The sequence below is a fragment of the Heliconius melpomene genome, chromosome 2 (assembly GCF_056956725.1).
Source record: "Heliconius melpomene rosina isolate 202511_hmr_F chromosome 2, ASM5695672v1, whole genome shotgun sequence".
Classification (NCBI taxonomy): domain Eukaryota; kingdom Metazoa; phylum Arthropoda; class Insecta; order Lepidoptera; family Nymphalidae; genus Heliconius; species Heliconius melpomene.
The window spans coordinates 6,945,015-6,971,939 of NC_140390.1; the positions used below are offsets into that span (position 1 = coordinate 6,945,015).

The 26,925-nt window shown below is 32.0% G+C and overlaps 2 protein-coding genes across 3 annotated transcripts; one reads left to right on the top strand and one right to left on the bottom strand.

Annotated features, from left to right (window-relative positions):
• Window positions 1-1,086: 1,086 nt before the first annotated feature.
• LOC146540635 (aldo-keto reductase AKR2E4-like) lies at window positions 1,087-9,974 on the top strand. Its single transcript, XM_085205358.1, has 14 exons — window positions 1,087-1,196; window positions 1,793-1,879; window positions 2,345-2,515; window positions 2,735-2,845; window positions 3,196-3,357; window positions 3,547-3,750; window positions 4,665-4,867; window positions 6,500-6,518; window positions 6,831-6,917; window positions 7,256-7,426; window positions 7,728-7,838; window positions 8,124-8,285; window positions 8,987-9,190; window positions 9,732-9,974. Exons 1-13 carry the CDS (start codon window positions 1,161-1,163, stop codon window positions 9,146-9,148), a joined length of 1,686 nt encoding a protein of 561 aa, XP_085061484.1. The 5' UTR covers window positions 1,087-1,160; the 3' UTR covers window positions 9,149-9,190; window positions 9,732-9,974.
• Window positions 9,975-10,229: 255 nt separating this feature from the next.
• LOC146540636 (alpha-tocopherol transfer protein-like) lies at window positions 10,230-26,124 on the bottom strand. Of its 2 annotated transcripts, none has more exons than XM_085200038.1 (8): window positions 26,000-26,124; window positions 19,302-19,460; window positions 18,698-18,860; window positions 15,415-15,473; window positions 13,385-13,581; window positions 12,554-12,664; window positions 12,338-12,440; window positions 10,230-11,699 (listed from the first exon to the last, which is right to left on the bottom strand). In XM_085200038.1, the coding sequence occupies exons 1-8, from the start codon at window positions 26,091-26,093 to the stop codon at window positions 11,548-11,550; spliced, it is 1,038 nt and encodes a 345-aa protein (XP_085056164.1). In that variant the 5' UTR covers window positions 26,094-26,124; the 3' UTR covers window positions 10,230-11,547. The 2 variants fall into 2 exon arrangements, with proteins under 2 accessions (XP_085056164.1, XP_085056172.1); XM_085200046.1 differs by having other exon boundaries at window positions 25,925-26,059.
• Between the last annotated feature and the right edge of the window lie 801 nt (window positions 26,125-26,925).

Genomic DNA, 26,925 nt, shown 5'->3' on the forward strand with positions numbered 1-26,925 from the left:
AAAATCATTGTTCGTAAAAGGAATTTAAATAAGTATATCGACAATATTATTATGTACCCACAATAAGGATCGCGGCGACATATAGTTTTAAACTATGTAAGAAAAACTATTTCTCAATCTAAGCTTAAAATTATAAAGTGGGATTAAAGATGTTTGCTTCTTTTGTATTTATGCATTAGTAAATACAATAACTATTGATGTTGGTGAAGATCATGGGTGGGTTCGATTCTCACTCGAAGAAATTAATTGTTATTTATCAATATTTACATTTCCTCGTTCTTGTATAAAGGCAAAATTCTTCTGCCACTCAACACACAATGACTGGAAAATTCCGCGGAAAGCGGTGAGTGAAAGTCTTAACACTAGATTTCCTCTGTTTACCCCGCCATATGCGGGATAGAACGTGAAACAGAAAAAAAATGTGTTAAAATATATGACGCACTCTTTCTAAAAAATTAAATATTCTTATATCAGTAAAAAATATATTTAATTTCACGTTTTCATAGCAACGTGGTATCATAAAGGTGTGTTTGTGATACGTTATCATCACACCACTACTAACAATGCATTGAGACTTTCTATGCAGTAATTTATTATTAATAAGTAAAACTTGTATTTGTGTCCGTTTGTTGATTGATTTTAAAAAATCTTCTCCAAGATTCGAGGCATAGTGCGACGTAAATTCCGCCACTTAAGTTCCGGCGGAAAGTGGAGAACTAATACCTCTAAACACTAGTTTCCAAGGTTCCCTCTGCCTACTCTGCTATTAGCGGAAACTAAAAAAAATCTAAAATACAAGTGCGTTATTGTTGCACCAAATAAGCAATATACGATTGACTTATGAAATTCCTCCAGAATTCAGGGGAAAATAGGCAACAGAGTGTCTTAACCCTCTGCCTACCCTGCTGTATGCACGATACAAATATAATTTACTTAAAAGGAAAATACAGGCAAAAAATCAAGTATTTGAGCCAGAATATACAGATTTAAAAAATATTACTGAAATTATGATACTAAAATATAAGGAGATATATTTAACGCTATCTTTAAGATATCTTTTTGTATTTATATAATACTTTCGATAGTGATTGATTCTATTTAGTCTTTTATTTAACAAAATCAACGTTTTAACAGAACTGTGTAGAACAGGAAAAATAAAAATGTTAATTTTATTAAGTTGTGTATTGCTACTTCCGGTAAGATTTTTGTTATTTCTTTATTAACTTACACGAACATAAATAATAAAACCTCTATGGCGCAGTGGCACAGCGTGGTCAGCTGATGATTGTGGATTCGATTCCCATTAAAGGGAATGGATTAACTTCATTACCCTGCACTTGTGAGGCAAATATATTTGAACTACCATTAGGTTATCTCTGTTTTGTCTGCTCTGCAATGGCATTCAGGTCAAACTAAAACTGCCCAACATTTGTCATAATATACGCGCAATGCTCAGAGTTTCCCTGGCATAGAATCTAATAGAAGCTGAAGTGGAACTGGGCCGGCCATGTGGCCACTGGCACGGACGATACGTGCTAGAGTAGAGACCGCGCTTAGGCAAGCGTTGTGTAGGACGCCCTGCAGCACGATGGACAGACAATTTAAAGAAGGTGGCTGGCACCAGATGGATGTGAGAAGCCCAAGACCGGGTTGGTTGGCGCTTGATGAGGGAGGCCTACGTTCTGGAATGGACGGCGATAGGCTATAGGAATAATCTATTATTTATGTTTCTACGTGAATTAACCGATAAATTTACCTAAAATTATTATAGAAAAAATGTATTTATATACAGGCTGTAGCGTACGCGAATGATTATCCAGAAATGTTATTAAACGATGGTAATAAAATGCCAGCTCTTGGATTCGGTACTTTTGGTAAGGTAAGATTGTGGTTATATACAAATTATTATTTTTAAATAATCAAATATTTCACTTAATATATTAACTTTAAGTAGTTTGCTGTAAACCTATGATTACAGGTTAGATTTCCCCAGAGAAATAGAATATATTTATAATATTTATATGACTCCGTTTTAATAAAATAGCGTTGGTGGTTGGTGTTGATACCCATCACTCAACACGGGCCGAAATTGAAAGTTGGGGAAAGAGGACGAAGATGTAGCCATTAAGTTTTCTCGACTTGTAATGTGAAACCAAAAAAAAAATAGAAAACCTTAAAAATAACTTATTTTTAGATATCTCTAAATATTAGTTGGTGCTTATTTAATTAATTTCGTTTTCCCACTCCCACCATGATCATAAGACAAAATGGAGTATATTAACAATAGGTTTTCTCTGCATACTCATTTATAAATACATGGTAAATCTTTAAAAAAATCTTTTAGGTAGATGAAATATATAAGGTTGAACAATCAGTGATATGGGCTGTAGAAGCTGGGTACAGGCATATAGACACCGCTGCCATTTATTTAAACGAGGATGAAGTTGGTAATGCTGTACACAATGTGCTATCTCGAGGTATTGTAAAAAGAGAAGATTTGTTTATTACAACTAAGGTAATCTACTAATAGAGAAAATATGAAAATTGTTAATTAATATTTAGTATTATAGAAATGTATTTAAACAGAAAATAAATTGAAATATAATCAGTATTTTCTTTTGCATTTGTTTAATTTTTAATTTTTAGTAACTTCTTAAAGATCCATTACAAATATTTTTAATATTAATTACTGGTAATAATTTGGGTAATAATTTGGGTAATAATTTACTTTCAGCTAAACTTTGGATACAATAGTTCAATGGTTTTAACAGCCTTAAACGCCTCATTAACTAAGCTGCAGGTGGACTATGTAGATCTGTATCTCATCCATACACCATCTAATTGGGTAAGAATTCTATTATATAATATTTCTATTATTATATTAAATTTCTATTATATAGTATGGGTTCATATTATTAGGGGTAATGTATATTTTGTAAACTCCATAATCATAAAAAGCTAGAGAGAGGACTACCCGCTAGAGAAAAAGCGTGTTTTCTCTAGCGGGTACTCCTCTCTCTTTTTCTCTTCTTTATCACTAATTACTGTTCCCCAAAATTTTACTTCAAATCTTCATAATTATTCACGTCTAAAAACTTTCGTCTGTTTTATTGCGTTGCCTACCAATATAAACAGGTAATTAAACAGAAATATCTCGTTTATCTATTTCATCATTACATTTCATTATTTTTATAGCTAACCCAACAAGATTTTGATATAGTAGACACATGGAAGGGTATGGAAGATGTCAGAAAAATGGGTTTAGCTAAATCAATTGGCGTTGCAAATTTTAACAGCAGTCATATTAATAAGATACTGAAGAATGGAAATATTCGACCAGCGGTTAACCAAATTGAGGTAGATATATAATTATATATTTTATAGTTAGGACCATCTTTTAGTTAGTAGAATTAGTTGGCATAAATATTAACAAGGATTTACTAATATACATATTTATTCTCAAGTTGAGCTGAAAATTTGAAAAATTAAATCATTTTATTATAATAATACCAGATATTTATATAAAATTGATAATAAAACTTTCAGGTAAACCCTACTTATGCGAGCTTAGATTTAGTGGCGTACTGCCAACAAGAGGGTATAGTCGTGACGTCGTATGGACCAAATGGATTTTTGGTTCCACGACCACACTTGGAAGATGCTCCTCCGCCAGCTATCGACGATCCGATTTTATTGAATTTGGGCAAAAAATATGGAAAAACAGCGCATCAAATATTTATACGTTACTTAGTAAGTTTTCAGAATTTTAATATAGCAGATTACTTCTAGCAGAAGATAACGGGTATCGTCACAATAAAATATCATTATCAAATTTGATTGGGTGACGTAATCGTATAGCGGCTAGCAGCATATACTATAATTAGGATTTCCATTCCAGTACAGGACAATGAATTGATTTGAATTATTTAAATTTCCATGCTCTGTATATTTTCCTGAAAAAAGAAAACAGCGTTGCCTTCTGAGCATAATGCAGTGGCCGTGACCTTAAGTTAAAACCTTAAAGAGAACGTCAGGATCTATCCATCCATCCATCAGCCTTTCAACGTCCACTGCTGGACATAGGGCTCCCCTACGTCAGGATAACATGTAATAAAAGAGAAAAGATTCGTTGAGGCACCATTGAGCCCCTATCTTTCAGCAAACTTTTAAAATTAACTTAAACAATATTAATAACTAGCGGCCCGCCCGCGGCTTCGCCTGCGTGAACTACGTTATTATTAACTTCTGTCTCCATGAGTACCTACGTCCTATATGTGACGTCCATGCAAAATTTGAGACTCCTAGCATTTGTAGTAACGAAGTTTCATACAAAATTTCAACCCCAAAAACAACCCCTTAAAAGTCGAATATTGCAAATTCCCGTTTTAGCGAGCACCTATGTTCTATAAATTACTCCTATGCAAAATTTGAGATTTCTAGCACATGTAGTTTCTGAGATTTCGTGATGAGTGAGTGACCTTTCGATTTTATATATATAGGTAAAGATATGGAAGAAAAGGCTAAGGCCCGAATATCTGTAGATTTATCAATTTTTTAATAAAAAAACAGGTTTTTTTTGTTTATCTGTTATACCACAAAGACTAAAGCTGAAAAAAATAATAATTCGTGAGAACAATTTATTAACTTTCCTTGTTTACTTTCAGATGGACCGCGGTACTGTACCGATTCCAAAATCTTTCACCAAAGAGCGCCTTTTAGAAAACTTCGATGTGCTTGACTTTTCATTTTCTAGAGATGAAATTTATTTAATGAATGAATTTAATAAAAATAGAAAAGTTTATGACCTCGTTCCGGATGTCGTGGACGCCTTTGTTAGATACTACTATGGACAATCCATCGAAGACTTTTTTGAACCATAAAATTAAAAGTTTGTAATATAATATTATATAAACCTACAAGTATTTTAAATTTATTCGTTTTATTTAAAATGTAACATATTATACATGCAGCTTCACGCTGTATCCCGCACCCAGCAGAGTAGGCAGAGGGAACCGAATGTTAAGTTACCCCCCACTTTTCACAAAATTCTGGAGGTATTGCGTGTTGAGTATTTAAAGATATCATGAAAAAAAGATTATAAAATTATATTATATAGATTATATATAATTATATAGATTATAAAAAACGGCTTCACGCTGTATCCCGCAGCAGGGTAGGCAGAAGGAAGAGGCAGGAAGTTAAGACACTCCATTCCCCACTTTGAAAAAAGAAATGGAAATAAAAGAAAATAAATTTAAAAAAAGATGTCGTAAACATTTTTTAAATTATTTAAAGTGTTATTCCACACTTAGGGAAGAAAAACACTTTTAGAAAACATATAATAACTAGAATATAGCGGGATTTAACCGCGTCTTTTGGAAACCGTCCAACCGTACGAATTTCGACGTACCGCTTGCTTGATGAGGATGTATGGCTTAGTGGTCTTGGATGTTAAAATATATATACGTTTTTTTAAAAAAAAACATTTATATATACACATTATTTATTTAAAAAACCTTTCTTATAAGTTTTCATATTTGTAATGGAAATTTTTGTTGTCAATTCACCTGTTGCTATCAATAAATAAAAATTGCTGATATGCTATCATTATACGAACGAATTAACGAATCTTAAACAATGCATTAATATTTAAAATAACTACTAATAAGGGTACATTTATGAATTTCTATATAAAATAATTTTAAAAAAGTAAAAAAGTTTTGTTTTATTAATACAATTAGTGTAATTAACTTATATTCGAGAAATTGTACAACACATAAAATTTAGGCACGCATTTATAAACCGCTCTCAAGTCTGAGATCGGTCTTGGGTGCTGTTTTCATTCATAAATTTTTTATGTATGAATGAAAACAGCATCTCGAGATTGTTGATCTCAGACTCGAGAATAATTTATAAATTAGCTTAGTTTGTTAATCCTCTCATCTTTCCTATGACAGACAGAAGGAACTTCTGGGTAGTTTACGTTATTCGACTACTTTAAAAGTGGATCGGGGAATGATAATATGATAATTATATTATTGTCATACTAATTCCTGAACGATGTCGGACGTCGAACCAATGAACATCGAGCTTATAATCAAGGCTCTGTCAAACATTTTGGCGAAATGTGATCTACTGGCACGCCTAAAAGCCATAAAATAAGAAACAGAAAAGAACAGATCTTCATGATTAACTTAAAAAAATATGAGTAAGTAAGTAATTGCCTAACCCGCTATAAGCGGGATACAGCGTGAAGCTGAAAATAAAAATATAATTACATACAAGCGAAGTTGCGGGAAAAGTTTATTAATATGATCTAGAAAAATTATTTAAAAGATTATGGGATTATTATACATTCTTATTAAGCTCTTATAAGTATAGCACATTTACGATGCCTTTAAGATATCTTTTAGTATTTATATGTATTTTGCAAACGTATCCGCCATATCTTTGAGTGCCATTAACTCTAACGAGTGGCAAAAATGTTACTTCTATTGAGTTGTTTTGTGTTTTTTTCGGCAAGTATTGTATATTTACATGTTTTTTTTACGCGACGGTTGTGAGTTCTAATCCCACTCGGGAAAATAGTGCTTGCATTTATTCAGGGACAGAGTACAGCAACACCCCCCCCACTCCCCCTCCCCCTTCAAAAATCAAAAGATTAAACCTACTATCTTTATGCGGCGCTGGCACTATTGATGATAAAGTTAATATTTTTAAATGCATTTTGATCGATCTATTTGTCACGCCGTTTACGTAATTTAGAACGCCGCCGACGTGTTACGACGGCGGCGTTCTAAACTTTTTAAGGCTAAAAATTTTCTGTACAGATTGGAACTTACGCAAAAGATCTACCTAAGGTGCTGCTAAATGATGGAAACGAAATGCCTGCGATAGCTTTTGGTACATTCGGTAAGGTAAGTCTAAGTTGTTCTATAGTTATTTATTACTATATTTCTTAAGACTCACATTTTTTCTATATATAAAAGGATGAATAAAAAAAGCTTTCTGTTGAGAAAAACTTTCATTTTCCTATTTTTTAGTTTGAGAGATTTCCTACCTTTTTTAACATTGTGTATTTTTTAGTATCTTTTGTAATTGTTGTACGTTGTTGTTGCGCGTTATTGGCAGAAAGTGGAGACCGGAGTGTTTTAACACTAGGTTCCGTGTACCTACCCTGTTGTGTGCGGGATACAGTAAAGCTGATTTTACAAGCATACAAAGTGAAAGGTACATAATTGATTATATTTTTTAGGTAGAAGAAATATATAAAGTTGAACAATCAGTAATATGGGCGATAGAAGCTGGTTACAGAAATGTGGACACCGCTGCCTTATATTTAAACGAAGAAGATGTCGGTAGAGCTATACAAAATGTTATATCTCGAGGCATTGTGAAAAGAGAGGACTTATTCATCACAACTAAGGTATGAGATTTTATGAAATGATCTTGGCAGACCCTCAACACGCAATACCTCCAGAATTCGACAGAAAGTGGGGAACGGAGTGTCCTAACACTTGATTCCCTCTGCTTACCGTGCTTTGTGTGGGATGCAGCGTGAAAATGACTTGATCTTGGCAGATGGAGATCTTCCTATAAGGGTATCATTTTTTCTTTTGAATTAAGGAACTCTAAAAATCTCAACAATATTTATTATATTTTTTATTTAAGATTAGTTTAAATTAGATTTTACAAATGTTAAAAATGTATAAATATATTACTTTCAGTTGAACTTTGGATACAATGGTTCAATGGTGCTGTCAGCGTTGAATACCTCCTTAAAAAAACTTCAATTGGACTATGTAGATCTGTATCTCATCCACATTCCTACTAATTGGGTAAGATTACTGGAATATTCAAAATTTTCTGTTTTTATAATAATTTCTTTAGGCCGTCATGGTCTCTTAGTCTCTTTTGTTGAGGCAAAACGCGGCGTTGAGTTCTGCCACTCAACATATCTTAAGAATACCTCTAGAATTCAGTGGAAATTGATGGGCAGAGTGTTTAATCACTGGTTCCCTCCAACCCTGCTACATGCGAGGTAATAATAATAATCTTTTATTCTTCCAAGTAGTAATAATACAAATAGCTATTTTTTAATATAATTTGTCATCTTTTTTCAGTTAACTCTACAAGATTACGATATAGTTGACATTTGGAAGAGCATGGAGGAAGTCAGAAGTATGGGTTTAGCTAAGTCAATTGGCGTTGCAAATTTTAACAGCAGCCATATTAATAAAATACTTAAGTACGGTAACGTTCGACCGGCAGTTAACCAAATCGAGGTATAGTTTTTATTCTTATTTCTTTACTACTTTTGTTTTTACCTTGACAGAATGATATAAAATCGAAAGGTCACTCACTCATCACGAAATCTCAGAGACTACATGTGCTAGGAGTCTCAAATTTTGCATAGGAGTTATTTATAGGACGTAGGTGCTCGCTAAGATGGGAGTTTGCAATATTCGACTTCTAAGGGTTTGTTTTTGGGGTTGAAAGTTTGTATGAAACTTCGTTACTACAAACGCTAAGAGTTTCAAATTTTGCATAGACGTCACAAGGACGTAGTCAAGGAGACAGAAATTAATAAAACAGTTCACGCGGGCGAAGCCGCGGGCGGGCCGCTAGTATTGAATATATTTCAATTCTTCTTTTTTGAGCCATGTCGTGGCCCAGGGGCACAAGCGTGTGACTGTATAAGTGCCAGATTGGGTATTCGATGTTCACTCGAGGAAATGAAATATGTTTAATTTTGAAATTTTAGTTTTTAAAACTTTATCTATAAATGTATGGACATAGTTTTTAAAATGATAATGTAATTGGATCACGAGATTAATTCAGATGAGATAATTAATAAAAATATAGTCAAGCGAGCGAAACCGCGAGCGGGTCGCTAGTATATTAGTAAGATTTACACATATTAGTAAGATTGATACCATTTACCTTACCTTACAATACCTTTCGTGCTATTTAAACTATTTTTTAGGTAAACCCTACTTATGCAAGCTTAGACCTGGTAGCATACTGCCAACAGGAAGGCATAGTGGTTGAATCGTATGCTCCTAACGGATTTTTGGCACCAAGACCGTATATAGAAAATATTTCACCGCCATTTGCCAATGACACTACATTGATTGAATTGGGGTAAAAATATGGAAAAACAGTTCATCAATTATTTATACGTTATTTGGTAAGTTACTTTTCCAGATTTTTTTATGGAAAGTATCAATTAAATTTATGGAAAATAACATTTTGATAATTTATCACGTCGTCCCGTTCCGCCGTAATATGGGTTTAATTCCATTAGAAGGAATAGGAATATTATTTCCACGGTCTGGTAACCAGACAAACGCGGCGTTTAATTCCGCCATTTATCGCGCTATACCTTGAAAATTGAGTGATGTGTGGGAAACGGGGTTTTAAAACTAGGTTTGTTCTATCTACCCTTGCTAGATGCGTGATACAGTCTATACACAAAATTAGTTATACTTGTGTATATGAAAGAACAGTTCAGTTCAGTTGAGGCCAGTCGTGTTGCAGGGTAACAAGTGTCGAATTGGATGAAATATTTATTTAAATTTATATTCTTATTACTTCGCTCTGGTGTCGAGGAAAAAGCACGGTGTTGGGGAACGGAGGGAACGGAGTGTCTTAACACTAAGCTCCCTCTGCTTATCCTACTGTTTGCGGGATAGAGAAACTGCTTCAGTTAACTCCTTGCACATTTCCAGATGGATCGCGGTACTGTACCAATTCCAAAATCATTTACTAAAAGGCGCTTGGAAGAAAATCTTGATGTGTTTGACATTTCATTTTCGAAAGATGATGTATATTTAATGAATGAATTTAATAAGGAGAAGAAAGTTTATGATTTCAGCTTGGAAGTTGGTGATGCCTTCTTGAGATATTATTTTGGCGAAGGAATTGAGGCATTTTTTGATTCTTAAATAAATAAATAATTATATAGTTATGGTTATATGACTTTTTTTAGTTTATCTAATCATCATTTTGTTAGTTTTTTTTTATTATAAGTATATTAAGATTTTTTGTCATATACATACATTTTACATTAATAAATATCAACAGATAACTTACTGCGATTATATTTTATAAAATATTTTTTTAAACTTTTCTTTAACTATTTTTTTCTAAATACACTTAAAAATTATTAAATAAAAAAGAAGCTGGCGAACCCGCGTACTGGTATTATGAAAAAATAAAAATACATGTAGATTACGAAAATTTTACTTCCACACAACAAAAATTATATCACTACAAAATACTCTCTAGTAACTAAATTATAATAATTACAGAAAAGCATTGTAATGCAGGATAGCTGCCAGTTAATGTAATAAATTGTACCATTGTCTTTGAAAAGAGCAACTCTTGAGTTTCTTGCCGGCTCTTCTCAGCAGAACTGCCTTCCGAACCGGTGTTAGCTCCACTACATTTGTATTGCATTGGCAGCCTTCTCGAATAACGGTGCCCGGAACACATGGATCATGCAACATGCAACATCCGACGTCTCGGTTTCGTCATTAATCACAAACAATCTTACTTGGACGAATACAAATACGCGGTGCACAACATCGCCGTCAACATCAGAGATGGAGTGTGACTATCGAAAGTAATGGAAATAATTCTCATGAAGTATGGACTGTTGCATCAATTTAGAACACCTGCGATATCGCGACTCTAAAAAATACACAATGTTTCGGTCGCTCTAAATGCATTGAAGGAAGCTAATTTCGTTGTGGTTGGTGATATATCTGTCGTTGACATCGCTGACGATCACAGAGAGAAAACTCTCGTCCCTGTTGTGGCAGTTGATCCATGTGTTCCGGGCACCGTTATTCAAGAAGGCTGCCAATGTAATACAAATGTGGTGGAGCTAACACCGGTTCGGAAGGCAGTTCTGCTGAGAAGAGCCGGCAAGAAACTTAACAGTTGCTCTTTTCAAAGACAATGGTACAATTTATTACATTAGCTGGCAGCTATCCTGCATTACATTCTATATATATTAATTCCATACATGTTTAATACTATTCATATTATAGCTTTACATTGTTTTTAATTCAATATTTATATATAATAATTTATTTTTTTACAGATATTTCTTTGATATTAAAACATAGTAATTTATAATTTGAGTTTAAAACTTTAAATATAAAGTAATAAATACTGATTATAGCGATAAGTATGTATCATAGAAAAGCATTGTAATGCAGGATAGCTGCCATGCTCGAATAAGCTAGCTGCTTGAATAAAGAATATTTTGAATTTGAATTGAAAACACATTAAAAAATATATTAAATGATAATTTTAAATATACATACAAAATTATTATTTTTCTTTATATATTACACGTTAATTTCTAATGAAATGTGACAATTGTAGAAAGTATGTTGCAGTGGATTTATTGATTAAAAATTAAAAATAACTAAATTCGCTTTTCGACGGACACGTTAATAAGATCTAAAATTATTATAATTACATGATTAAAAAAATATATAGCAATTTAATTTTATTAAATCATATATCTAAAAATCAATCTATGGCTAACTGCCTAAAAGTTCCATCGATACCGAAAAGCTCGTCATAGTTAGTAGGTTTCCCAGGTCGGAGGGTCTCGTTTGCGATCAAAGCGTCCTGAGCCTTGAACCAGTCTCTGTATTCAATTAGTTTTTGGGTCCATTTCTCTGTGAAAAGAATTTTTAATAATTTCAATCAGTTATAAATAACGAGAAATCTCTCGTCTCTTTGTGCTCCCACTACACTATAGCCTACCTATGTGGAAATTTTCAATTTTCTAAGACCGGTACTTTCGTCCATAGGTTATGTTAGTCATTTAGTACTGGAAGAATTATTCTCGTACGTTTTATAAATATTAAAATCTATATATATAAAGGGACTTGTCCTCAGTGACTGAGGTAAGACGCACGCACAGCCGTAACCGCTGTGCGTAGAAACGTGAAATTTGGACAGATGTTTACTTTCATAATCTGGACATCCACTGAGAAGGGATTTTGAAAAGTTTTTACGTTAAAGGGCTAAAATAGGGGTTGAAAGTTTGTATGGATTTTTTTTAAATCGGCACCGATTATTATAAAATTTGAAATTTAGATTTTTAAAAGTATTTAATTGAACACGTATTTCATGGTTTTCTAGAATTCTCCCCTTAACATAAGGGGTTGAAAGTTTGTATGGAGAAATCTTTAAATCGCCCCTAAATAAGCAAGCGAAGCTGCGCGCGTCCGCTAGTTAAATATAAAATCATGTGTATTTATGATTATTTTTTTCGTGTGAAATATAACCTAACTAATATAACCTAACTAACCTTGCAACTCATCCATGGTTCCGCAGTCGCCGCCGTACTCTTTTGGCAACATCTCTTGAGGTACATATTTGTAGAGGTCCTTCACTTCTTTGTGTATGTAAATCTATAAAAATATTTTAAAAAAATAACTAACTTCTATAAATATATATATAAAACAAATATTAAAAAGTGCTTATAAAATATATCTTATTAATAAAAGCTATTGAAAATTCTTACCCTTTTTCTTATCTTTTCCTTTAGGAATGGTTTCACAAAAGTTATAAATCTCTCTACTATTGATGAAGTGTTTATAATGTGGACTTCTTTAAGTTTTACTGGATAAGCTTCCTGGAAAATGAAAATAAAATATAACATTATATTTATATATATTCTTTTTGAGACTCTTTTTTCTTTTCGTGATTAAAATTGGAAATATTTATGAGATTTCTAAAAAGTACTTTCCTTTCTAACCTAAGACTTTAACATTGTTACAAAAATGTAGAATTTTTAAATCCTCATAAATTTTTGACTTTTATATTAAATTTATTTAATAAATTTGAAACCACGAGAGAGAACCTAAGAAATCTGGTGTTAATAAATTCCATTCCCCACTTTCCACTGAATTCTCGAGCTATTGCGTTTATCCGTTGATATACAGGGTGGAATTGTCAGCGCCACTTTAAATGAAACCACAGTTTTACCTACTCTATAAAAGCCTAATATAATTCAGAAAAAAAATAATTCTCAAAAATGAAAAAGGTTTTTTTAAAACAAAATAAATAATAAAATTATCTTTTTAAAATAAAACGCCATTTGTAAAGTATAACATAGGCACGCACACACTTACCTGTCAAAGCGGCAACGTCGCACATGTATGTGTGCGTCACGAAATACAGGTATGGATAAAAATCGTGAAATGAAAAAAAAATCCTACGTCCAAACCGTTGAGGTACCTTGATTATTTTTTTTAGTTCTGGGTTTGAAATATTTTACCCTATATGCAGTTTCAGTAAAAGGAGCGCTGACTCTTCCACCCTGTATAGTAGTCTAACATTAATTAAAACCTACCTGCACACAGATCAAGAACTTCTTTATAGTGGAAGGTGACAGTCTGGCCAAAAGACTGGCACCTAGAACTGCACCATCCAATACGTAGATGTCTCCAGCGACTCCCTCTACTTCTTCCACCAATCTAACATCTCCGATCATGAGAGCCAATTTAAGAGTGTCTGTTATTTGCTGACCGTCCAGACCGTTGTACAGACCTAGAATTAAATTAAAATAAGTTACACACACAATACAGTTCTTCTCATGATTATTACTTCATTACTTTACATATTTATGTAAATTTTTACCAATATACTATAAATCAACAAATAAACAGACAAAAATATTAAAAATCATTGTTTTTGATTCCATTCATCATCATCATCATCATCATGAACAGTCATCTTTTGTCCACTGCTGTACATAGGCCTTCCCCAATTCTCGCCACGACACAATTACATTACTGAATTCCACGAATATATTTTTTTCTTATATATCTTCTATGTACAGACATAAATCATTTACGATTTTATTATAATTATAAGTATAGATAAAAGCCGTCTTGGCGCAGCGGCACAAGGGTGTGACTGTAACGCGACGGTTGTGGGTTCGATCCCCACTTGAGGAAGTGAAATATTTATTTACGTTTATATTTCCATTTTCCGCTCTGGTGTCGAGGCAGTGTCGTTGAGTTCTGCCACTCAACACGTAATGCTTCCAGGATTCGGCAGAAAGTGGGGAACGGAGTTTCTTAACACTAGGTTCCCTCTGCCTTCCCTGCTGTGTGCGGGTTACAGCGTGAAGCTGATTTATTTTAATTTTAATATGATAAAATAACAAATACAACTAATATTATTAATAGTGCCTTCACAATTATGTAAATATGAGATTTATTTAACGTCGTGGTCAAGTGTTTTGCTTCGCTGTTTATTCCACGATTGCGGCTTACGTGAGTTGACAGCAAACATCCTTATTGATAAAATAAACTAAAGCGAGATCGACTTGAGATACCTACTCTTATGGTGTTTGTATTTGTTTTACACCATTTATTTGTTTTATTTGATTTTATTTTATGGACATAAGTTGAAAAATCGTATGTTTCTTCGAGAAATCCTCGTTTAGTGCTCTAAGTTCAGTAGTTTTAGTTTTGCGGTCTATTAGTCACTCAGCATTTGAAAAATATTTCTATGATAGATGTATGTAATATCTGAAGTTTTTTAGTTATTAAGACCTTAGTTCTTATAAGATTAGCATATGAGACTATGTTGCATTAAATAAGTAAATAAGTAAATAAGTAAAGTAAAAAATACCGACTAAAATCTAAATTAATATATATACCTATCCAATAACACTCGCGCCATCAAAACAAATCCTCAATGATGTATTTATTACCTCACTGCTTTAACAGTTACAAAGGAACTGACATACATACTCGTATATACGCGCTAAAAACATAATGCTCTTCGACGTAATCGGGTAAAAAGGATTAAAAAAGATCAATTTAGGTAGTATAAAGTTACGTCAAAAATTCTATTAACAATTATTCAATAGATTGAGGAAAAATTGTATTTGCTTCAGAAAGTTACTTAAATATTACGTTTCTGTTCAATTAAATATCGGTTATTTTAATTCTGCTAGTATTAATGATGTTGGCATGATGTTTAACAAGGGTAAATGATATTTTAACGATTGACTTACAATATTATTACAGTACCTATATGAATACATAAAACACTCCGTTCCCCATTTTCTGCTGAATTCTGAAGGCATTACTTGTTGAGCTGCGGAATCCAACGCCGCACTTTATCATGACACCAGAGCGAAGAAAATAAATTAAATAAATATTTAATTTCCTCGCGTGGGAGTTGTTCCCATAACCACATTTATATTTTTAAAAATTACAAACGAAAAAAACGTATATTATTCATTTTTTTATTTATATCCCAAAGCTAATTAAGAAACCCAAATCTCGAGGCGGTTTTATATTGAATAATGAAAGTTTGACGCATGAAAGTAGCTCAAGGTTGACTGACTGATATGAGAAATCTTACCTCGGCATATCGTGACTCTTCTGCCGTTGGGCGTGACACCGGCCAGAGGTGGTCCTTGACTAGAAAATAAATAAAATGTCCAAATAAAAATGTTGATTGTTGACATCAATTTGAAAATAACATATAGTAAAAAAATACTTTAAAAACGTAAAAAAATTTTTTTAAAAATCATCAAATTAGCTTCACGCTGTATCCCGCACACAGGCAGAGGGAACTAAGTGTTAAGGTACTCCGTTCCCCACTATCTTGAATATGTGGCCTAGATATAGATATATTGTAATAAAAATATGAAGTTTATTATTAATTGTTGTTAAAATTGTTTATTTCATTGAAAATCATAGAGAGGTTATCATTTATTTTAAGATCCTGCAATTTAAACAGTTTGAAAATTAAATTCATCTATAAACTCAGATTTCGACCTTCATACTTGGGTTAATTTACCATATAGCCACAATTTATTATTTTTAATTTACTTTCATGCGTGTAGATTGTGGAACGCCCTTCCTTTAGATGTCAGAAATGCCAAAACATTTCTAACTTTCAAACGTCGTTTAAAGTTACACTTCATGTCGCTCTAAGATTTAGGTTCTTTTCCTTTTTTTTTTTTCGGCCATTACACTTTTTATTCTTACCATTTAGTTCTTATCTTTATCTATGTATGTATGTAGTAGTTAAATATATATTTATTTATATGTATGTATATTGATACGGCTATATGTATTTATGTATGCTTTGTATGTGTTATGTATGGTAAATATATTCTTATTTATTTTATACCTTTAATTATATATATATATATATATATATATATATATATATATATATATATATTGCACCCTACCTATATCTTAATTTGCTATTTCCTCTGCCTTAAGGTTGCCTGGCAGAAATTGCTATTAAGCAATAAGGCCGCCTTTTGTACATTTATATAATTTTATTGTATTTTTTTGTGTGTTTTCCTGGGTGTACAATAAAGAGTTATTATTATTATTATTAATTTATTTATTTAGAACAAAACGAACTGTTTTAATATGTCTAATTTAACTAGGAAAATTAATAAAAAAAAAAATCCCAGGGTGGGATTTGAACCCATTATCGTACGGCTAATGATAGAATCTTTATAAGCATTAGGTAAACATATAAGTAAATGTACTATAGTATACACATAGGTAAGTACGTTCGTCATGCATTATCACCATCTAGAATATTTACAAAACCGACGTCGTAAATAAACGTATATAATTATATATTTGTAAGGTAATTTCTGTTTATTAAAGTTTGTGTTGTTATTATAGTATTTATAATCTTATGGGATTTCTGAGGCCAGTGGTGGCGTAGGGGCACGTGCGTGGGATTATAAGCACGACTGATAGTGGGTTCAAATCCCGCTCTAGTAACGAGTCAAATCTTGAAAAGCTTGAAAAGTTGTGGAAATCACAAAAGAGGTACTATTGTCTAACGAATGCGTAGTATTTTTAAACACAAAAAATATTTCTTTGGGGCATATTATTACAATAAAAAAAAACCGCTTCGCGCTATATCCCGCATACAGTCAGGTAGGCACAGGGAACTTAGAGTTAAGACACTCCGTTCCTCATTTTTAGCCGAATTTCTCGAGGCATTGCGTGTTGATTGGCGGAACTTACCGCAGCACTTTACCTCGACACCAGATCAAAGAAATGGAAATATTAAAAAATAATAATTCATTCACTCGAGTGAGGATCGAATCCACAACCGTCGCGATACAGTTACACACTTGTGCCACCACCTCACGGCCTCAATTATTATTTTAGATGATACATGAAGCTTCAAGTCAAGCTTCTATTAAAGCATTGCTTAATTCTCCCTTCTATTATATTCTTCATTCTTTCACAAGTTGGCAGGAAATTCTTCATACAAAATTACTATAGTTCGAGTTCGTCATAAAAATGTAAATATTGCGAACTTGTCGTCGGTAAAAAAAATATTTGCGTAATCTGTATTGCTTAGTGAGGTTACGCAGTCCATGCGCGGACGCACGCCCTTGAATCGTTCAAGGCTGTTTCACTGCGAGTGATTTTTAATAAGCGATTCTGTTTTTTATTGCATAAGATTTATTTTAGATTGTGCGTTTTCAATACTTAAAGGTCCACCATTGCGAACCTTTTGAGTTGTGTATAGTAGACATCTTATGTTATTTTTTAAATAGGGTCAAATATTGGGGCCAGTCGTGGCTTGGGGCACAAACACGACTGGTTATGGGTTCGATTTCCTCTTGCGAAAATCTCTCTGTCTACCCTACTGTGTTCGGGATACAGCATCAAGCTGATTAGATTTTTTTTTTCTCAAGAATTGAATGACATAAACGTTGATAAATAGTAAAAAGAAGTTCTATTACTTTTAATTGGTTACTCTGTAAAAGAACAATGGGTGCATAAGGATAAAATGGAAGTAAATAAAATTTTAATTAACTGAAGTAGTTATTCTAGTGACTATTGTACATGTAATGGACAACTTTTACTATGATTCACAAATTGAGGCCAGTTTATGGGTTCGAGTTCTACCCGATAAAATTAAATATTTAATATTCTCTTCGCTCTGGTGTTGAGGGTAAAGCGCGGCGTTGAGATCCGCTATTCAACACGTAATGTCTTGAAAATTCGGCGGAGAACAGAACAGAGTGTCTTAACACTAGGTTCCATGCCTAATCTGCTGTGTGCAGGATAGTGCGTGAAGTCGGTTTTTTTATGATTCACAGATTATGCTACAACAATCTATCATGGAAACGAGTTAACGGAGGTGTTAGGAAATATCGGCTAGACTGGCATTAGTCGATTGGAGAGCCAGTTGTGAAACGTCCATGCCATTTTGCGTATAATTTAGTAAAATATTTGGATATATATATATGTATATTTTTGTAATATTAAAATGTAACATTCGAAAGAACTTTATTATGTTATTAATTATATGTATATATGCTAGGTATATGAAACGGAAGTTAGACTATTATTATTATTACAATAGTTAAGTCTAAAACAGCCAGTTCATGTCGATTGTAGTGCAGGGGCACAAACGGTCAACTATAAAAGCGACAAGTTGTGCGTTCGATTCCCGATCAAAGAAATATAATATTTCATATTAATATTTCTCCGCTATATAACCTGACTATAGTAACCATTCGACCCGCAACGCCTCCAGAACTCTCCCCTCTCCCTACCCTGCTTTATGCGGGATACAACGTGAAGAGTAAAAAATATATGTTTTTTGTAAATTGAAAATTAAAAATAGTAAATAGTAATCTTACAGTTTAGATTTTAAGACTTCTCTCAGTGCTGGAGTCGATGCATCTCTGTTGGTGAAGAATTCGGGACAGGCCGCTCTCATTGTGAAGTACATGTCTAGCTTTCTCTTGCATTTCTCTATAGAAAAGCTACTGCCTCTCAGAAATGTCATTAGCGGTTTATCCTCTGAAAAAAAAATGTAAAAAAGATATACATATTCATATAATATAGATGATGAAAGAGGGTTTTTAATAATATATAGATCAGTATTTTTGAAGAAGTTCCTGAAGCTTGTTTATTTTGTGGTTAATTTAAATAATATTGTATTTGTCAGCAAAAAATTATTGAAGTGGATTGAATGGAAAAATCTATGTATAATATCCCTTAAGTAAGTACTTGTAATTGGAGGAACCAATTGGTTGGTAGCATGTCAACCACACTCGCGCGACGGTTGTGAGTTCGATTCCCAGAATTCCAAAAGTTGAATTCGGCAACACGCGATATCCCGAAAATGCGGAGCAAAGTCGGTAGGGAATGGTATGTCTTAACACCAGGTTCCCGTTGTTTTCCCTGCTATATATGTAAAGCTATAAACAAATAGATATTAGTAAAATAAAATCAACATACCCCATTCATTAGGGAGATGCGGTTGCTTCCTCAGCCATTCCTTGATAGTAGCCAGGTCTCTATCTCTAGTTTCAATATCTTCTTTTAACTCTATTCTGATTTGCTTCGATAACTCCCCCGATGGCTGCACTAGAAGCTCCGATTTCAACTTCATTTTATCTGAATGAAATATATTTGTTTATTTTATAACTTCCAATATGAAATCCATATTTCTCAATGGACAATTAAAAACAATATGAATAATAAAATGGAAACATCACGTAGAACTAATAAACATTAGCCATTCCGTTTTCAAATATTAGAAAGAGTGTAGCAATGATATCCTTGGACTTAAAAAATATACGAGTATATTATCATCGATTAATTTATATAATTATAATTTAAATTGTGTCATTTATGAAAGAACTAAACAAATATGGCGATAAAATTATTAAAAGATTTAGTATTTTCTATAACAATCAATAAAACATATTCATATTCGTTCAGAAAATAAATCCACCCCCACCAACTTATTCATGCATATTTCTATTTTCTTCGCTCTGGTGTCGAGGCGAAGCGCGGCGTTGAGTCCCGCCCCTTAATAAGAAAGTGAAGAACGGAATCTTAACACTAGGTTCCCTCTGCCTCCCCAGCTATGTGCGGGATATAGCGTGAAGCTAATTTGATTTGAAATCTAAAGAAAATTACCATATAAATTGATTTTGCAATAACAATCTCTAATACACGTGTACAAATAATATAAATATTAATTTACTTAATGACATTTAAATGTTCACATTAGTATACAGTTGTATGGTTAGACTATTATTAAGTGAATCATAAACACTTATATCGAGATAATTGAAGAAAATGTCTTTTCTTACATAATAATATTCTAAAGAAGATTTAATAGTAATCTTCTTTACTTTCATTTTATATGGACAGACGGAAGTTATTAATAATTATTGGTATAATATTATATTAAGTACGTATATATATAATATTTACATTAGAAATTCAAATGGTTGGTATATTATTTACCAATCAAGAACCCAAATTCCCGAAAGATTTACTAAAGGAGACATACCGTTGAAAGCGTAAGCTAAGATTGTGCGAGGAATATTTTTCATATTTTTTTTACATAAAATCGCTTTAAATTATTAGTACTATAAATATTTGACATTTTTTTCAGTTTCACGTTCGATCCAGGGTAAACAGAGGGAACCCAGTGTTAAGACATTTTGATCTACACTTTCCGGCAAATGAGAGAGAAGAAATGAAAATATTAATAAATAATAATTCATTCCCCCGAGTGGGAATCGACCCTGCAATCATCCCGCTTAGGTACAGTCACACGCTTGTGCTACTGCACGACGACGGCCTATTTTATAAATTATTTTATTAATAATGTAGCAATACTATCAGTAATTAAAATCATAATAATTTACTTTGAATATTTAAATATCAATTGTCTAGATATTATGTAAAATTTTGGAGATTTTTTCTCCAAATCTCTTCTTCAATCTTTTGTTAGGATAAAATTTCAAAACAATAGAAGTAACTAAGAGATTAATTAACAATGATATTGTTATAAAATAGCAAGGTGTGCTTTAATTTGCAGAGCATTGCAGACCAATGAGGTCAAGCATTTTTTGGTATGGCTCCCTCAAGCAATATATTGAATTTTTTTTTAGTTTTTAACGTACGTGGAAGATATATAAGAAAACTTATTTATAGGGGCAAATAATAATTAGAACACGAAAATAATCCAGGTAAGCGGGCGAAGCCGCAAGCGAGTCGCTAGTCTAATATAAAGCTTAATATATTTTTTTAATTTTTTTGACTGTCAGAACTCAACGCCGTGCTTTGCCTCGACACCAGATAGAAGAACTGAAAATATTAAATAGGAGACAGAATCGAACCCACAACCTGTCGCTCTTACAATTTCACATGCTTTTACATTTTTAAATGTATTTAAAATATGAATTAGTCAGTCAGTCGACAGAATACTTGCTTTCATAGAATAGTTTTTTAATATGGCAATTAACTAGTGTAATAGACATCGACTGAGCATATTTTAGAAATCCTTAAAAATATTGGCTTAACCCATTTTAATCAAACTTGTGTTAGTTCTACAAAAAACTAAATTATTTTGAGAAGCATGAAATAGTAATCAACATGTAATGAGTTCAGCTTAAAAACTTTAAAAAGTTAACTTTTTTATTATATTTTATTAGTATTGTAGGAATAATTTCCTAGTGTCATTAGTTTAAGTATGTGGGGTTCATTTGTATATGGTTTTTGGAAATAATCATAATTAACTATGCAATTATAAGATTCTTAGTTTAAAATGTATGTCTTAGTTTAAAATGTATGAACACTGCTTTTATTGTAGTAAATTTAATTAAACATTTAAATATTTTTTTTCATTTGCTAAATAAAAAATTATGAGATAGTTAAGTTTTTAGTTTTAGTTTTTTTTATAAGGAAGGATTTTTTAATAAGAATCTTGTTTTTTTTTTGTATTTTAGATGCATCAATGTTTAAAAACCATATTATTTTTGTTATTATTATACAAAACAATGTTAATTCGCAATTACTTAAAGGTAGGTACTATATCTATTTATAGTCTGGCAAATATGTTATTGATAATGGGAAGCACGCGCGGTAAATTGCGCAGTATATGTATGCGCAGAGAACGTTCGATCAGTGTTACCTGTTATGTTGTTTTACCTCACGCTTAGCAAATCACATTTACCTATACGATAATTAAAATATCTAATCATGTTTATGTTGAAGTAAATTATACAAAACGAAAATTTAATGAGGATATCTAAATATTGCAAAATAATCAGCTGTTTTATACATTGTTGTCGAGAATAAAATCAAGACTAGCCCGAAAAGTATAATAACATTTTTGACTCAATAAATAATTAATCAATTCTAAGCTTCTGCTTATATAACTAATGGCACATGATATTTACGTAGATGTGTATATACACACTTATGTACAATAAACATTCAGTGTGCATAATACAAGCTTATAAACTATGCAATATGAATAAAGAAATATCTGGCAATATTTAAACTTCTTAAAGATTATATAAAAGAAAATAATATTGGGTAAATTATTTCAATAAATTTTGAGGTACAAAAAATGAGAGTGCGGTATCCCTTTGCCATAGTTTGCCATTTGCGTCAGTGTGAGCGCTACGTCCTTACAGGAAATTCGCACCCACACATCTTTAAAGGTACTATCGAGCTCACACTATATTGTTCAAACAAGAATATAATTAATTGTAAACAAAAATGCCTTTTACCGTTTTGATTATTTGCTTTATTATTTGTCAATTTTTATTTTTTACTTTCTTGCATGCATTAATTAACGTTTTAAATAAAACGGTAATAAAATTTTGATTTAATTTGGAGATATAATTTATTAACATAATTTATTTGTTAAGACCTCTATTTCCATTATTTAAAAAATTTTTTACTTACCCATAAGTTGATTTTGCATATTGCCTAACGCCAAAATCTTGTATTTGTTTGCTTGTTTTATATATTAAATTTACTTTTTAAATTTTACTTTTTTTATTGAATTTGGATTGAGAAGATTTGTATGTGGCCGTGGCCTCATTATAGTAATTTAATTCATTTTTTTATTTAATTTTTCAATTTACCATATGTTCATTTTGCATGTTGCTTTGGTGTTTTTTACTAATTTTTATAATATTACTAGAAAAATATGCTCTACTACGCCATTCCGTATATATGATGCTATCATATGATATTATATTCATATTTCATAGTAATGAACTGATAGCGTTGCACTCGACTGTACCGTAGCCCGGTCACACCCCGCAACGATTCCCCGCGAGCCCTTACGGGGTATCGGTCCGGCGTGAGCGGGTGTCTATGTGCAGACATCAAAATACGCTTTCTGCGCAATTTGCCGCGCGTGCTTCCCATTATCAATAACATATTTGCCAGACTATAGTAATAAAGATATCGTCATAAGACCAGAGGCATATACCTACGCGGTGCCCCCAATAGGTTGTGGGTTTGATTCCCACTCGAGGAAATGAAATATTTTCATTTCTTCGCTGTTAACGAGGCAAAGCGCGACCTTTAACGCGGAGTGCCTCCAGAATTTAGCGGAAAATGGGGAACGGAAGTGTCTTAATGGGAAAGGAGTGTCTTAAAAAATATATTATAGTACGAATATACAATATGGTAATGTGGCTTCGTGACATCTTTATTAAACGTGACAATAGTAAAGTAAATAGGCACGTCCATTAATTTCTTTTTATAATTTTCACACATCTCGCGTTTTGTGACGTAACCAGTGGTCATAGTACTTAGATAGCGAGATGTTTTTCTATTTCTCATTCTCTTCCATAGAATGATAGAATCTTATTGTTTTGTTTTTTTTTTACGATTTTAATAAGTAACACTTGTAGATTATTTTGCGCCTGTCATAGCAAAATCAGTTAAAAAAAAATAATTGAAATTGCATTTTTGTTAATCGTAAAATTTCTTCACCAATATTTAATTTAATTATTTATTTAAGCCCGGAACTACTGCATGTGAGCCCCATAGTCTGGGTTACAGTGGGCTCAAACTACAATAGTATAGTTTATTACTAACGATTGCCCGACAACTATCCATTTCAGAATCTTAGTTAAGTTTTTTGTTAGTTTAATAACATATGATTAAAGATTTTGTAGTTTTTTTTTTATTTTCTTAAATCATTACTAAGACTGGAAATTGACATTAATCACCATTAGAAAACTACTGATCATCACAGATGAGTAATATTTTAATAATAAAAATGTAATCTTTATTAATATTTTACAACGACAATTATAAACTCATGATAATTATAGTAAATAAGTATTACTTGGTGACAATGTTTTAAGAATACACTGAAATGGCTGTAATCGTTTATGTTTATCCTATATCTTATAAAACAAAGTCGCTTTTTGTGTCTGTCTGAACTTTCTAACTCTTCTTCTTCTAAACCACCCAACGGATTTGGATGCGGTTTTCACCATTAGGTCGAGTATTTTTCAGGGAAGGTTTATATATAGTTTATTATTTGTACATTCTTATGTAAATTAACATAAATACGATAAATGTGTGTAAAGTCCTATCCGCTGAGACACTTTGGCGCATGCGCTGCTTTAATGGTAAATACTACATGAAAAAAATATACTGGAGTATTGTTCCTCTTAATAAGATCTACAAAAAAGTCCGCGATGGCATATTCGTATCTTTTAAGAATAACGTGTAGTGATCATATTTCTGTCTAAAAATAGTAATTTCAATATATTTTTTATTGTGAGGGATATTTTTCCATGATGGTATTAATCCTTATCCTTTAAAATACTTTATTAAATTTCTACGTTAAACGAAGATAAAATTTTCTTTTAAATTATTTCGAAATTGCGAATAGTTTTAGAGAAAAACGCATTTAATTATTGACACATCACGCCGTTCACACTTCAGCTGTATCGTCAAGTTTCACTTATCCCTTACTCTCAGCATATAAATAAGTATATTAGTTACGTTGGCCATTTAATGTAGATCAAAACTGTCTTTTACTGTTTTTCATTTTAATAAGTACTTTAGAAGTTGTTACAATATCAAAAAATCCTTGCTGCGAAACGCGCCTCGCGACGTTATGCTTATACAAGCGAGTCCGCCGCGTCCGCCTGCCTTACACGCATCGGTGGTTTAGTGGTAGAATGCTCGCCTGCCACGCGGGCAGCCCGGGTTCAATTCCCGGCCGATGCATTCTATTTAATTTTCGTCACAGGCCACGAAGTGCTTGCTTTTCATCAGGGACAGAATACCCTCTTCAGCATTAACCACAAGCTCGAAAAAAAAACCCGCCTGCCTTTATAGCAACGAAGATTTAGATGCGTTTGCACGTATTGGATAATTCGAGTTGAATGTATTATTTAATGTCATTTAACTATCTAAAAATAGTAATTTAAGTATATTTTAATAAGTACTTGAAAAGATTAGTAGCACAGATTTAAAATTACGGTTACCTAATTACCTACTAAAATATCCTTGCTGTGTAAAACAATTGGAAAAACCTTTTTGAAACTACAAAAATGCGGGTTGCATTAGGGTTTAATTAATTTTCACATAATCTTAAGTGCTTTGCAAACATACATTATATGAATAATCCAGTAGTAAAAGCGGGCGAAGCCGCAATAGGGTCGCTAGTAAATTATATATGTAAAAAAATATACATTTACTATCACTAATAAGTACTTGTTACACCGTTAAAAGCAAAAAAATATAAAAATAATATTTTATTCCTACCCTCTTCTATTTTTTGTATAACAAAAAATATACTAAAAAAAAATAACTTGAACTTGACTTTTCAAACCAATAAAATTTAAACATAATATTGTTCTATATTACTGGACACAATTAAAAATTTTCTTTATAATGCTTCAATGTAATTTCAAAATACTCGTTGATAAATTTACGAAAAAAATTTAATATTTATAAATACCGTCATTTACTTAATAAAATCTAAATAATCATCGAACACGTTTAATTTTCATACACTACAACTAAAATTTTATTCATTATATAAAAAACAAATTATGAAAATTTATACTTACAATATTAAATCACTGTTTTAAATAATTTTAAATAGTGGTACACGCACTCAGCTGGAGTTACAAACTATTACTGACCTCGTATCGCCTCTCTCTGTTGAGAAATGCAACTGACTTGACCTGATGCTGTGTTCACACTGCCACTGGCATCGCATGTGCTGTGTTTAAACATATTTCATACGGTTGATTAATCTGACTAGTTTTATAATAAAGTTTTTTTTTAGGGAACCTGGGATTTTAGTATTAAAATAATTCGTTCCTATTAAGACGCTTCCGTTCTCCAAATTCCATGAAATTCTTAAAGCTTGTTGAGAGCAGAACTTAACGTTGCGCTTTGCCTCGTTACCAGATCAAGGAAATGACAATATTAATTACTTTATTTCCCCGAGTGGGAATCGAACCTACAACCGTCGCGTACTCAGTCACGCAGTTGTGCCCCAGCGGCACGACGACTTTTTTTTTTAAAACGTAATTTGTATGTAATAGTATAGGTGACCTCGTGTTATTATATTCACAAATGAAAAAATCTAGTATCCTAAGAATTATATCCTATTCGTGAGGAGAACAAAATGAAGGATTGAATTAAATAAAAATATTTATTAAAATATTATTTTTATAAAGAATAGTCCAAAATACTGTAAAGAATATTAAATTATATTGCAAATCATTGCAAAATAATTTTCACACGGTGTTCGCCTGCAGAATTATATCTGACATTTAAAAAATATTAATAAGTTTTGATTATAATTGCTTTCAAAAATACTTTAATAAAAATAAATGTATATATAATAAAAACAAATAATACTAATAAATTTACTAAAATAATACTTTAATAGAAATAAATAAAAACAAACTTCTTCAACTTAATGTACTTAGGAATGTGCAGTGGTCACACAAGTCAAATCGGGCTTAAGACCGCGAAGAATAATTAATTTTAATGTACTTTTTTAAATATAAATAAATAAATTTAAAAAAAATGTCAAAAATATGGTTCGTTTCTTTAT

Excerpts from the sequence above, each read along its gene's own strand:
- LOC146540635 (XM_085205358.1), top strand. The coding sequence starts at position 1,161 with ATGTTAATTTTATTAAGTTGTGTATTGCTACTTCCG. Across the intron at positions 1,880-2,344 it reads GATTCGGTACTTTTGGTAAG|GTAGATGAAATATATAAGGT; the intron begins GTAAGATTGTGG and ends AAAATCTTTTAG. Across the intron at positions 7,427-7,727 it reads ACTTATTCATCACAACTAAG|TTGAACTTTGGATACAATGG; the intron begins GTATGAGATTTT and ends TATTACTTTCAG.
- LOC146540636 (XM_085200038.1), bottom strand. The coding sequence starts at position 26,093 with ATGTTTAAACACAGCACATGCGATGCCAGTGGCAGTGTGAACACAGCA. Across the intron at positions 12,665-13,384 it reads AGTTCTTGATCTGTGTGCAG|GAAGCTTATCCAGTAAAACT; the intron begins GTAGGTTTTAAT and ends TTCATTTTCCAG. Across the intron at positions 11,700-12,337 it reads AACCATGGATGAGTTGCAAG|AGAAATGGACCCAAAAACTA; the intron begins GTTAGTTAGGTT and ends TTCTTTTCACAG.